The sequence below is a fragment of the Oryctolagus cuniculus genome, chromosome 7 (assembly GCF_051225735.1).
Source record: "Oryctolagus cuniculus isolate XC-2025 breed Fujian yellow rabbit chromosome 7, ASM5122573v1, whole genome shotgun sequence".
Taxonomy (NCBI): Eukaryota; Metazoa; Chordata; class Mammalia; order Lagomorpha; family Leporidae; genus Oryctolagus; species Oryctolagus cuniculus.
The window spans coordinates 125,382,140-125,395,463 of NC_142873.1; the positions used below are offsets into that span (position 1 = coordinate 125,382,140).

The 13,324-nt window shown below is 36.9% G+C and overlaps 1 protein-coding gene across 1 annotated transcript in view; it reads left to right on the forward strand.

Moving 5' to 3' along the window:
* LOC100354698 (selection and upkeep of intraepithelial T-cells protein 1-like) overlaps nucleotides 1–13,324 on the forward strand; it is a 151,913-nt gene that overhangs the window by 51,377 nt on the left and 87,212 nt on the right. Inside the window, 1 exon segment of the mRNA XM_089299399.1 lies at nucleotides 5,822–5,908. Within this exon segment, the coding sequence (XP_089155525.1) occupies nucleotides 5,822–5,908 (87 nt within the window).

The following is a 13,324-nucleotide window of genomic DNA, read 5'->3' on the forward strand; positions in this document are numbered from 1 at the left end:
TTTTGTACTTCATTCCCTTCATTACTGTATTCTTTTTCTTTTTTAAAATGAATTCTTCATTTCATTTCATTTTGATTTCTCTTCACTATCACGCTTTCCTCTTCTACTAGTTTCTGTGTTTCATTTTGATTCCTCCTTAAGATTTAATTTTCACGAGAGAGATTTTATATGCTGTCCAGTAAGGATTTCTGTAGTTCAAGAATTTGCTTTTGAAAACTTCTTAATGTTCTTATCATAAATTTTTTGAAATTCGTAGCTTGCATTTCTTCTATCTCATCATCTTCATAATCTTGGCTTCGGGTGTTTTGTTCATTTGGGGGTGTCATAATGTCTTCCTTGTTCTTTTTTTTTAACTTTTATTTAATGTATATAAATTTCCAAAGTGCAGCTTATGGATTACAGTGGCTTCCCCCCATAACGTCCCTCCCACCCGCAACCCTCCCATTTCCCACTCCCTCCCCCCTTCCATTCACATCAAGATTCAATTTCAATTCTCTTTATATACAGAAGATCAGTTTAGCAAATATTAAGTAAAGATTTCAACAGTTTGCACCCAAATAGAAACACAAAGTGAACAATACTGTTTCAGTATGAGTTATAGCATTAAATCACACTGTACAGCACATTAAGGACAGAGATCCTACATGAGGAGTAAGTGCACAGTGACTCCTGTTGTTGCCTCAACAAATTGACACTCTTGTTTATGGCATCAGTAATCACCCTAGGCTCTTGTCATGAGTTGTCAAGGCTATGGAAGCCTTTTGAGTTCACCAACTCTGATCATATTTAGACAAGGCCATGGTCAAAGTGGAAGTTCTCTCCTCCCTTCAGAGAAAGGTACCTCCTTCTTTGATGACCCGTTCTTTTCACTGGGATCTCACTCGCAGAGATCTTTCATTTAGGTTTTTTTGTTTGTTTGTTTGTTTGTTTGTTTTGCCAGAGTGTTTTGGCATGACAAGAGCCTAGAGAAGCAAAGATAGCTTATTAACTTTTGAAGTCCTAAAAGAAACATTCAGAGGCCAAAGCTGTGGATAGCTGGTAAAACCACCACCTGCAGTACCGGCATCCCATATGGGCACAAGTTGAAGTCCTGGCTGCTCCACTTCCAATCTGGCTCTCTGCCTCGGCCTGGGAAATCAGGGAGAGATGGTCCAAGTCCTTGGTCCCCTGCACCCACGCTGGGGACCTGGAAGATGCTCATGGCTCCCAGACTCAGACTGGCCCAGCTCCGGCAGTTGTGGCCATTTTGAGAGTGAACCAGCAGATGGAAGCTCTCTCTCTTTCTCTCCCTAACTCCACCTTTCAAATAAATGAGTACTAGAATAGGTAGGGACATATTTTAAAAGCACATTGCACTAAAAACTATACTAGCATAATGTTCTTAACCATTGGCTTTTACAAACTATATTTGCAGCAATACTGATTCGCACAGACGTTTCTTTTTCTCTTTCTTTTTTCTCTATTTTGTCTGCTTTTTAAATTTTATCTTGCACATAAAAGGGAGAACATATGGTATTTGTCTTTCTGGGTCTGGCTTATTCAATCAACGTGATGTCCTACAGTTGTGTCTATTTTGCTGCAAGTAGTAAAATTTCATTCTTTTTTATAGCTGGTAATATTACATTGTGCTATATGCCATATTTTCTTTATCCATTCATCTGAAAATGGACACCTTGGTTGATTGCATATTTCGGCTACTGAGAACATTGCTGCTATAAACATGGTGGTGCAGGTATCTCTTTGATACATTGTGTTCAAGTCTTTTAGATATATACCCATTAGTGGGATTGCTGGATCAGTTGGCAAGTCTATTTCTGTTTTTTAAAGAAGTCTCCACACTATTTTTCACAGTGGCTGCACTAATTTACATTTCCAGCGACAGTATGTAAGTGTTCCCCTTTGTCCACATCTTTGCAAGCATTTGTTACTCTCTGTATCTTGGATTTTAGCCATTCTGACAAAGGTGAAGTGATACCTGATTGTGGTTTATCTTTATATTGCCCTAACAACTAGTGATATTAAGCATTTTTTATACATTTGTTGGTCATTTGTATTTCCTCTTTTGAGAACCGTCCATTGAAGTCCTTAGCCCATTTCTCAACTGGATTGGTTGTTTATGTGTTGTTGAGTTTTATAAGTTGCTGATATATTTGGGGTATTAATCCTTTGTCAGATTTGTGGTTTGCAAATATTTTTCCCATTCTGTTGGATGTCTCTTCGGTCTATTGATCATTTCCTTTGCTGTGCAAAATCTTCTGAGTTCGATACAATTCAATTTATTTAGGTTTTCTGTTGTTGTTGCCTGTACTTTGGGGGTTTTTCCCAAGAAGTTGTCCCCTATACCAATGTCTAGGAGTGTTTCTCCTCTATTTTCTCCCAGTAGCTTCATAGTCTTGGGTCTTAAAGGCCTTTTATCCATCTTGAGTTGATTTTTTATATGGTAAGAAAAATATATTTAATTTCATTCTTCTACATACAGTTTTGTCATTACCATTTGTTGAAGAGATTATTCTAATTTCACTGTATTATCTAAGCACTTTCATCAAAAATCAGTTGGCTGTATGTACATGGATTAATTTCTGGACTCTCTGTTTTGTTCCATTGATTTCTTGTTTGGTTTTTATTACAGTACCAAGCTGTTTTAATTACTATAGCTTTGTACTATGCTTTGAAATCAGATATTGTGATGCCTACAGCTTTGTTTTTCTTGCTCAGGATCATTTGACAATTTGGGTACTTTTGTGATTCCATATGAATTTTAGGATTGCCTTATCTAACTGTAAAGAATGCCATTGGTATTTTGATAGGTATTGCATTGAATCTGTAAATTTCTTTAGGTAATATAGACATTTTAATGATATTGCTTCTTCCAATGCATAAGTAAGAAATATCTCTCCATTTTTGTGTGTCCTTCATAATTTCTTTAATTAATGTTTAATAATATTTATTAAGGTGATCATTCACTTCTTTGGTTAAAATTTATTCCTAAATATTTGATTTTTGTGACTATTGTGTGTATTCTTTTCTTATAGTTAATTTTTTGTGGTAAAGTACATAAATTCATTTCTTATTTACTTTTATAAATTTTCCATATCTATTGTCTTTGTGACTACATAGGGATATATTTAACTTCCTAACATTATTCTACTCTAATTTGAAATTCTGCAGTCTTAACTTTGATAACATGCCAAAGCTCTACTCTTTATGATTCTGCCCTCATCTTATTTTATTTCTGATGCCATAAAATTGCATCATTATACATTATAGGTCCCTAAGCATAAACTAATAATTCTTTGAAATTCATTAGACTTATGAAACTATAAACAAATTGTGAATTTATGAACCAAGGTTTCCATGACACTAACTTTTAGAATAATAATTATTTTAAAAATGTATTAGTATCTTAAGTGATATAAAAATGAAGAATTACAAGCCATTACTACAATAATACCATCTTTTAAAAATGTGACCTTTTATAATGGCTCATGCATTTATTGCTGTTGAGATTTTCATTGTTTTCATGTGGTTTAATATTACTTTCTACTGCCCTTTCTTTCACTTTATGGGACTCCTTAGAACATTTCTTGCAAGACATGTCTAGTGATAATCTCCCTCAGATATTATTCAACTAGATGCCTTAATTCTTCCTCCTTTTTAAAGAATAGTTTTGTTGATTATAGGATCACAAGAGATAGATTTTTTTCTTTACACTTTGAGTATAATGGCCCACTGCCTTCTGGTTTCCAAATTTGTGATAAGAAATATATTGAGGATCCATTGTATGTGATGAGTCACTTTATTCCAGCTGCTTTCAGCATCCCATCTGTGGCTTTAGAAAGTTTGATTATAATACGTCTCATCATGGGTGTCTTGGAGGTCATCTTAGAGTTTACTGAGTTTCTTGAATGTTTGTATTCATGTCTTTCATAAAATTTGAAAATTTTTCAGCCGTAATTTCTTCAGTTTCTCCTTCCTTTTAGCTCTCTTCTCTGGGTATTCCCAGGCTGCTCAGTTTAGTCTGTTTTGTGGTGTTCCACAGGTTCTTTTGTCTCTGTTCACTTTTCTTCAGTATTTTTCTTGGTATTTCCCATATTTGATCATTTCCAATGTCTTTCATCTGCCTGGAAAAGTCTGCCTTTGAATAACCTTTTGAGTTTTTCCCAGTTATTGAAATTTCAGTTCCAGAATTTCTTTTTGTTTTCTCTTTATTGATATTTGCAATTTGTCATACATCATTTTACTGATTTTCTCCACACGTTACTTCTGTGAGCATATTTGATAATAATTTTAAATCTTTGTCTGGTAGATCAGCCATCAGTTCTTTTTTGAGGGGATGGGGTGGGACAGTTTTATTTCATTTACTTTTTTTCTTTGAATGGTTTATAGTTTCCTGCTTCTTTATATATTCTGTGTTTTTTGAAATAAAAAAAATCAGGCATTCAAATATAGAAAGCATACTAGCCCCTTTTCTAGGATCTGCTGCTTTAAAGATTATGATGTTTATTTGGGGGGGCTTCTTTGTTTGATTATTTGTTATAAGATGATTCTGTGACCAGGATATCCATGAGGTGTAAACTTTAGGTATTCTCAAGTCCTTTCTGAACTTATGCCTTTTCCTGGGAATGCATATTCATTTTCTGATTTTTCCTGTATTTTCATTTGGTTTTGAATTTCCTAGTTTTTAATATCTGGCTGCCAAATGAAGAAGAGGAAAAATGAAAGTTTATAAAAAGATGCCAACCTTTTAAATCCCTCTTATATAACCTCAGCCAGAAAGGGAAGTCTTTGCAACAGTGGGGGGGGGGGGGTAGTATAACCCAATGGCCCCCTACCTCTTTGCAAGTATGTGAACAGAAGCAACAATCAGTAAGCAGAGAGCAAACCCTCAATATGTGAAGGATATAATTCTTTCTTCCTATCCTGGGTCCCACAAGCTAGGTGCAGGCTGAACATATACACAACTGTCTGCCAGGGGTGAGGGTAGGGGATGGTAGTTGGTGTTGTACTTAAAGCTGTAGTTGAATGTAATTAGCCACATTTTACCATCCAAAACTTCCCCTGGAAATCGCAAACCTTCAAAAGCCCCAAGAGTTCTAAGATAGTCACACTTGATCTTTGCAAAAAGACTGAGAAGCAATATAACATAGTCATATCAGACAAATTGTGCCAGTGAAAATGATCTTTAGGTGGGGATACAGATATCTGTTTTTTTTTCTACTCTATTATATTCCCAGAGCCTTTCAAATGAATATAAATATATAGGTATATATTAAATATTTATTTATTTCAGTGTAAACGTGACAGAGTGGGAAAGATAACACACACACACAAAGACAGATTTTTCATCCATCCACTGGTTCACTCTGCAAATGGTCACAACAGCTAGAGCTAGGCCAGGCTGAAGCCAGGAGCCAGGGACTCCATCCAGGTCCCCAACATTGGTGGCAGGGGCCCAAGTTTTGAGCCATTTCCTGCGGCTTTTACAACCACAATAACAGGGAGCTTAATTGGAAGTGGATAATCCAGGACTCAAAGAGACACTTTTATACAGGCTGCTGGCATCACAGGCAGTGTTGTAACCAGCTGTAGCACAATGCTGGCTCCAATTGATTATGTGAATATATTTTAAAGAAAATGATGTCATATATTTGGTTTTATAAAATATAAAAATTTGTTTAATCAGAAAGGAGTATAATCAGATTTGGATATTTAGAAGAGCCACTTTAGATGGGCAAAGTTTGATATGTTATTCCAATCAATGAGTAGCAACTGGGATGTTTTTGGCTTCAGACTTAACTTGATCTTCTGTCTTCTTCCACAGAAAAGTTGATGGTGATCACGCCCATGGGACACGTGGTGGCTATGGCAGGAGGACAGGCTGAGCTCAGCTGTCAGTTGTCCATACCATGTAGTGCAGAGATGCGGCCACCATGAACTTGAGTTTGGCAGGTAAGTATGGAACATTGTATACCAATGCCCTAGTGATGCCAAAAGCTGAAATATGTGGAAATTATTTTTATATTTCTTTTTATTTTTCTTCTTTTAGTATTTGAAAATATCTCAAGTATTATAAATAGTAAACTCACATGAACTGCAAAAATATACTATGTGATGAACAGACAGTACAGGGTTAGTCTACATTGTAACTTAGATATGCATTTGATAATTACTTCTTCTTCGGTGGTTGCAGAACCCAAGATTGAGACTCCCTTTCTTTCACATTTCCAGCTTAACCACAATATCTTTTTTCATTTCCACCAGCACTTGGCTTGGAGACCCAGATCCATGTTCAGGCTTCTGGCACTAAAAGGACTCCTTGTGGAGTGTAGCTCCAGATGATGGTTCCCACAGCCCAAAATGGAATGGAAAGATGGCAGGGAAGAAGTAGTTCCACATTTATCAAAATCACACTCACAGGATGGAGCCAAAGTGTTTGATGTGAAGATGACTCTTCTTCTCCAAAACCAATCACAGGACAATATAACTTGTTGTATTTACAATCCTCTGACAACTGACAGGAAATGAATAAATGTCATCCTAGCAAGTAAGTATTCACTTGTCTACATGGAACCCGAAAGAGAAAACTAATGAGTTAATGTTCAAGAGCCAAGTACCAAATGTGACTCTTAGTAATGGTTGTACATTTTGGTACTGAAGATGTTATCAGGCTCTAAGAAGAGGACTTTAGAAGAAAAACATATAAGAATAATGACAACCCATAATTAAACCATTAGAATTTTTGAAGTATTTGGAGTTCATGATTTTTTTTTCTTTCAAACTTTTATTTAATGAATATAAATTTCCAAAGTACAGCTTATGGATTACAATGGCTTCCCCCCCATAACGTCCCTCCCACCCGCAACCCTCCACTTTCCCACTCCCTCTCCCCTTCCAGTCACATCAAGATTCATTTTCAATTCTCTTTAGATACAGAAGATCAGTTTAGCATATATTAAGTAAAGGTTTCAACAGTTTGCTCCCACACAGAAACATAAAGTGAAAAATTCTGTTTCAGTACTAGTTATAGCATTAAATCTCAATGTACAGCACACTAAGGGCAAAGATCCTACATGAGGAGTAAGTGCACAGTGACTCCTGTTGTTGACTTAACAAATTGACACTCTTGTTTATGGCCTCAGTAATCACCCTAGGCTCTTGTTACGAGCTGCCAAGGCTATGGACGCCCCCTGAGTTCACCAGCTCTGATCATATTTAGACAAGGCCATGGTCAAAGTGGAAGTTCTCTCCTCCCTTCAGAGAAAGGTACCTCTTTCTTTGATGACCCATTCTTTCCACTGGGATCTCACTCGCAGAGATCTTTCATTTAGGTTTTTTTTTCCCCAGAGTGTCTTGGCTTTCCATGCCTGAAATAGTCTCATGGGCTTTTCAGCTGGATCCGCATGCCTTAAGGGCTGATTCTGAGGCCAGAGTGCTGTCCTGACGGTTGATGTACAATGTAATACTTTATCCATTTTAGTATTTTTTTTTGTTCTAGTACCATTGGTTGAACTCTGTAATTAACACACAATTATTCTTAGGTGTTTAAATTTTATCTGAAAAGTGATCCCTGTTAGGAATTTGGAAAACATTATGCTGAATGTAATAAGCCAATCCCAAAGGGACAAATATCACTTGTTTTCCTTGATAGGTGACAACTAACTGAGCACCAAAAACGGTGACTTGATCAGTTCATGATTTTTTTAAAATGTTTATTTAATGAATGCATTTTTACATAGATACAACTTTAAGAATATAGTGGTTCTTTCCCCCATAACCTCCACCCAGCTCCCATCCTACCTCCCTCTCCCATCTCCTTCTTCATTATGATAATTTTTAATATGACTTTATATACAGAATACCAACTCTATGCTAATCATAGACTTCAATAATTTGCACCCATGCCCACACACAATATATAGAGTACAATTTGGTGAGAGAATTTGCAGTCAGTTCTCATATTGCAATTCAGACGAGATCGGGTGCGTATGGCCGTAGACTCTCATTGCAATTCAATAGAGACAGAGGTCCTACCTGGGGAGCAAGTGCACAGTGACTACTTTTGTTCCTTTAACAATTAACACTCTTTTTTTATAAGGTCAGTGATCATCTGAGACTCTTGCCATATGCTGCCAAGGCTATGGAAGCCTTTTGTGACCATAGACCCCATAGGTATTTGGACATGGCCATAAGCAAAGTGGATGTTCTCTTCTCCCTTCAGAAAAGAGTATCTCCTTTGACGACCCTTTCTTTCCTCTGAAGTCTCACAAAATCCTCCGTGTAGGATATTTTTTTGGTCACAGAGTCTTGTCTTTCCATTCCTGAAATGCTCTTGCAGGCCTTTGAGCCCGACCAGAAAGCCTTAAGGGTTAATTCTGAGGTCAGAGTGTTATTTACTGTGAATGTCATTCTAGGAGTCTGCTGTGTGGACTGCTTCCTATGTTGGTCCTTCCTTCGTTTTTAATTCTATTGTTGGTACTTTATGTTATTTATCTCATCCCTTTTAAACTTAGACCGATCTATCTGTTGCCTTTAACATTTAATATGATCATTTAACAGTAAAGATGGCGTTTATACCACTGGTTCTTTTGAGTCTGGAGCCCCATGACTAGTTCTTAGGCTGCACCCTGAGAGGTAAATCTATATGCCTGTATGCAGAACTAGACTGTTTTACAGTTTTAGACTACCTGCTCCATCTCTTATTCCCTCTCTTATTTTTGACTGAGATCTTTCTCCAATTGCTTTAAAATACGTATAATTAACTTTGTGTTACATAGAGAGTTCAGCATATAGTATGAAGTAGGGAAATGAGAGAGAAAGAAAGAAAACAAAGAACAAACCAACAAAACAAAACAAAACAAAAAGGGTATACACAGTAAAAAGTAACAATGGTAAACTGTCCCTTGACAATCAGGTCAAGGATTCTTGAAGACATTTGTTCTAAAAGTGGCAATTTCGCTTTTTAGACCCTACCAATATTTATGTGTAAAGTTACCAAAGCTCTAGTTCAGTAACTTAAAGGATGTCACTAGGCTTCCAAAATTATAGTTTTATCACCTTAAACTTAATTACAATTTATGAATGTTTGTGAACCACAAATGAATTAGTGGAAGCAAAAAGCTTTGCTTAATGTCATGCAATATTTGGTAATAATACTGTCATTTCAAACTCCTTGAAAATTCAATAAAGAAGGATTATTATGGCCATTTTATGTAGAGAGATGGTCAGAGAAACCACTCAAACCAGCAGGAAGTAACATGTAGACCTAAAGCCTGGATTCCTGGTTATTGGTGCATCACTTATTCTTTGGAGGCTTGATGGATGGTTGTCAAAGGTCCCTCAGGAGAAGACCATGCCCTGTGTGCAACCAAGGTACCACTAACACCTCTGTTGAGAAGGCAAGGTTGAATACAGGAGCAAGGTGAAGGGTGGGACAAATGTGGTTGCAGATGTCACTTTAGGGTGTCCCTTTCTAGTCTAATTGAAGACATCGATTTTACTCTGAGGATTTTCTGGAGGATTAGAAAATGAGCTGAAAAATATAAATATTTACTGGACCAGATAGAATTCTATAACAGTATTCTAAGATGTACGTAGTAAGAGTTGGTAAAATGCCTTAAACATTTTAAATGTACTGACGGTGTCTGTTGATGGATAGAACATAGGGTAAGCATGAACTATAGAAATGAAGAATGATTCCAAGGTTATGAACCTAAGTCATTAAAGATAAATTTTCATCTCCTGAGCTGGGAAAATTTTTGGAGTGAGCCCCACTTGGAAATAGCACCATGTTCATAAGACTCGCAAGTGAAAATGTTGACCAGGAGTGGGATAATCTTAGTCCTGTGAACACCAGGCTTGAAAAATAATGTGGCTATCTTCAAACTCAAGAGACTATTTAAAATAACAAAGCAGGACAAAGAAACAAAAGGAATTAGAATAGATCCAGTTTTTCCTTTTATAACTGAGACTCAATACTGAAACTAAGGCTGCTTTTCAGCCCACTACAACCTCAATATGAATGTTATCCTCAAGACAATTCTAATCCTTGCTTTTGCCTTGTTTTTATCACTATTCCAGTTCCACTAATACCTAGCCTTGATCCAAACACAAAATTATAAAAAAATGCAAGACGTGGTAGAGAATTCTGCTTTATTAACTGCTAGTTCCTAATCCAGTGGTGCTCCATGTTGTGAGTTTGTTGATCTCCAAATGTTTTGTGCTTTCTTTCAGGGGCTCTGTTTAATGCTGACCACGTTTGGATGAAAATTTGGATTTCATTGTTAACTGTCATATATTTTTGGTTGTTGGGCACATCTGCTTTCTGGTTTACACTACAAACGGTAACAGACGTCACAAGGATGGGATCATTCAAGGCATTTCCTTTAACTTTCTGCTCAGATCAGAAAGGGCGATCCCAATGTCGGGACTCACATAGGGAGAGTTATGGCCTGTTTCTCACTTTAGTGAGTTCACACCATTCATTTATGAGCTTCCCAAGGCAACAATGTTTTTAGGAAGGAGGCCAATACAGCTATCTTTTATTAATCACTTCAGATCCACAGATAATTTCTACATCCTGAATGGGGTGCTTTGTCTCTCAAGAAACAGTCACCGTCCATTCAGTCAAAATGAAGTGGATCTAACTTCTGCTCCATCAAAACCATTTAGTGACAAATGAATCCTGCAAGTCTGCCGTGGGATACATTTAACTTGATCATAAGATACCTGCCTACCCAGATTACCATTAGTTTTCAAGATTGCAACTTCCTCCATTCAAAGTCTTGAGTAAAATTAATATGAGAAACAGAAAAGTGTATAAAACAATAGTAGATCCCTCATAATCAGACCCTTCCTGATGATTTTTTGGCTGCACTAAATGAATAAATCATTCTTCCAAAATAATACAGTAATCCATCAAATATGAGGTCTCTGTCAGAGATATAAGGTGTTTTTAAGAACACCCTTTTCTCAATTTATGACCAAGCGAACACATCATATATAGGGAAATAAAACTTCTATATAGAAAGAATGTACATTCAGAGAATGGAGAGATGATTTACTATCAGTAACAATAAGATGTATTAACAGTAGCAATAAGATAACCATAGCAATATAAATTCCAAGCGATAAAGGAAGGATGACATTTACCAGACTCAACATTCTGAGTCAAGGAAGTTGCAATCTGTTGTTCCTGTTATATCTAATCCATAAATCCCTGTAGCACATTTACGGAGTCAACACCTTATGCTAGGGAATGTGGTCATTGTGAATTCTTTACAGAATTTATGTAAATTAATCCTAAAAGGCAGTTCTATTTTTGTCATCACTTCACAGATGAAGATGGAATGAGTCACATAGGTTATAAGTGGCAGATCCACTACTGGACAACACATTAGAACTTAAATCTCATGCTGTAGTCATTATGCTCTTATTTCCAGTATTTGGTTTCGAGATTATTATACACCCTCATGCTTAAAGACACCATTAGTCATGAGACGGCCTTCCCAGAGTGATTGCGGGAACTTTCTTCCCTTTGGACACCAAATCATTTCCTCAAAACAGCTCCAATTATAATTCTGGAAGCACAAAGAGTAGGCTTTTTTCTGTTTTCCTATGAAGGTCTTTCAGAGACTTGAGATCATAACCACACTCCACAAGCTTCCCTATGTATTTCCAGCTACTTCAACTTCACAAATTTTTCAGTCTTTCTCCGCAAGAAGGTGATGTAAGTCAAAGATCAACATTTCATGGATGCATATGCACACTTTAGTAATATATGGTAAATACTTCTTAATGATGTCTGCTTAGCTTATGGAAACAAGTCTCTTAATAAAGTGCTTCAAGGTAAAGGGTATAAGTGTATTTCCTGCACTACATTAGAAGCCAAGATCTTCTAGCTCTTCTGCTCTGTGGATACAAGGCATTTTTTTTTCTTTAACCCAATGCTGTGTCACCAGACTAACCTCTCTCCAAACTCCAAATCTCCAGAATTCCCACCCATCTGTTGGGGATGACTACAGCCTCCCCCAAGACCTCCAGAAGGATTGACTTTGCACTAGCTTAGGTGGTGAGAATTAGGAAAGGAACCACTTCATAACCCTGCTAGTTCCGCAAATCCAATCTCACTGAAACCTGCCACCACTAACAAACCAACCTCACAGCCTGACACCTACCTAGGTTTATGGGGGCATGGAGGAATGAGTCCTGCCTTTCAGACAGTCTTTAGGCTAGTGATGCCCCACAATCTACTGTTCTTAATTGATTCTAACTCTCTCTGTTCTAGGATATGCACATCAATGTCTTCATGGGTTGAACTCATGGACTGGCCAAATTTCATGTTTTGCATTCTGTTCTGCAATAGTCCTTGGTGTGTATTTGTCATTCCAGAACAGAGGTAAATGAGATTGATGGGTGTGGACTTTCCCGTGGCTGCTCTCCTTTTCCCGGAAATATTTTTCCTAGGGGCTGTTCAGTCAAAGGTGTGGTCCTTTCAATATTTCCAGGAGGATCAGTGGTTGGGTGACAATCCTAGTGGATTAAGTTCTTGTATCAAAATTGTTGTAGGTGCCAAGAAGCTGCTCTGACTGCCGCCAGGTTTTCAGTTGTACTAATGGCATAATTCCTTCTACTACAGGCAGAAAGAACTTCCTACTACCAGCTTCAGAAAATATGCTTCACTCAGCCATTCACTTACTTTGAATGTTTTCTGAGTTTACTTAAATGTTGTTGTACATTTGTGACGGTAGATCAATGCTTCTTATCTATTTGGGACTTAGAGTTTACATCGAAAATATGACATGAAATATAAATGTTTCTATCCAGTTATAATTCTAATAATTTCAAAGGTGCAATTTCAGGACATTTATGAAACATTGAAATCCTTCCTTCAGTCTATTACTTATGAAATATGGCCATCAATCAGAGGTGAAATTAATGAATTAATATGGTATTCAAAAACAGCATCTTGAGATTTAACAACTGTTCATTATTTAGAGATTTATAAGGGAAATGTGTATATAGGACAGTTATCACCAATCAAGACAAGGAAATACTTTATTTTACTTGCTTCCAAACCACAAAGAAAATTTCAGAAAATTAAAGTGGTTGTCATTAATGCTGGCCTTCCTCCCACTTCTCATCTCCTTGCTAGAAAGGCCTATAGTCACAGCATGCGTAAGCCTGTATTTCAAGCATTTCCACAGAGGATTGCAGAACTTATCAAATCAGTAAACAAAAAGTCATATCACAATGAAATATTAATATTAGCAAGTCAAGCACCTGGATTCAGTGTGGGAAAAGTTATAAAGCACCTAAGCCAACATTT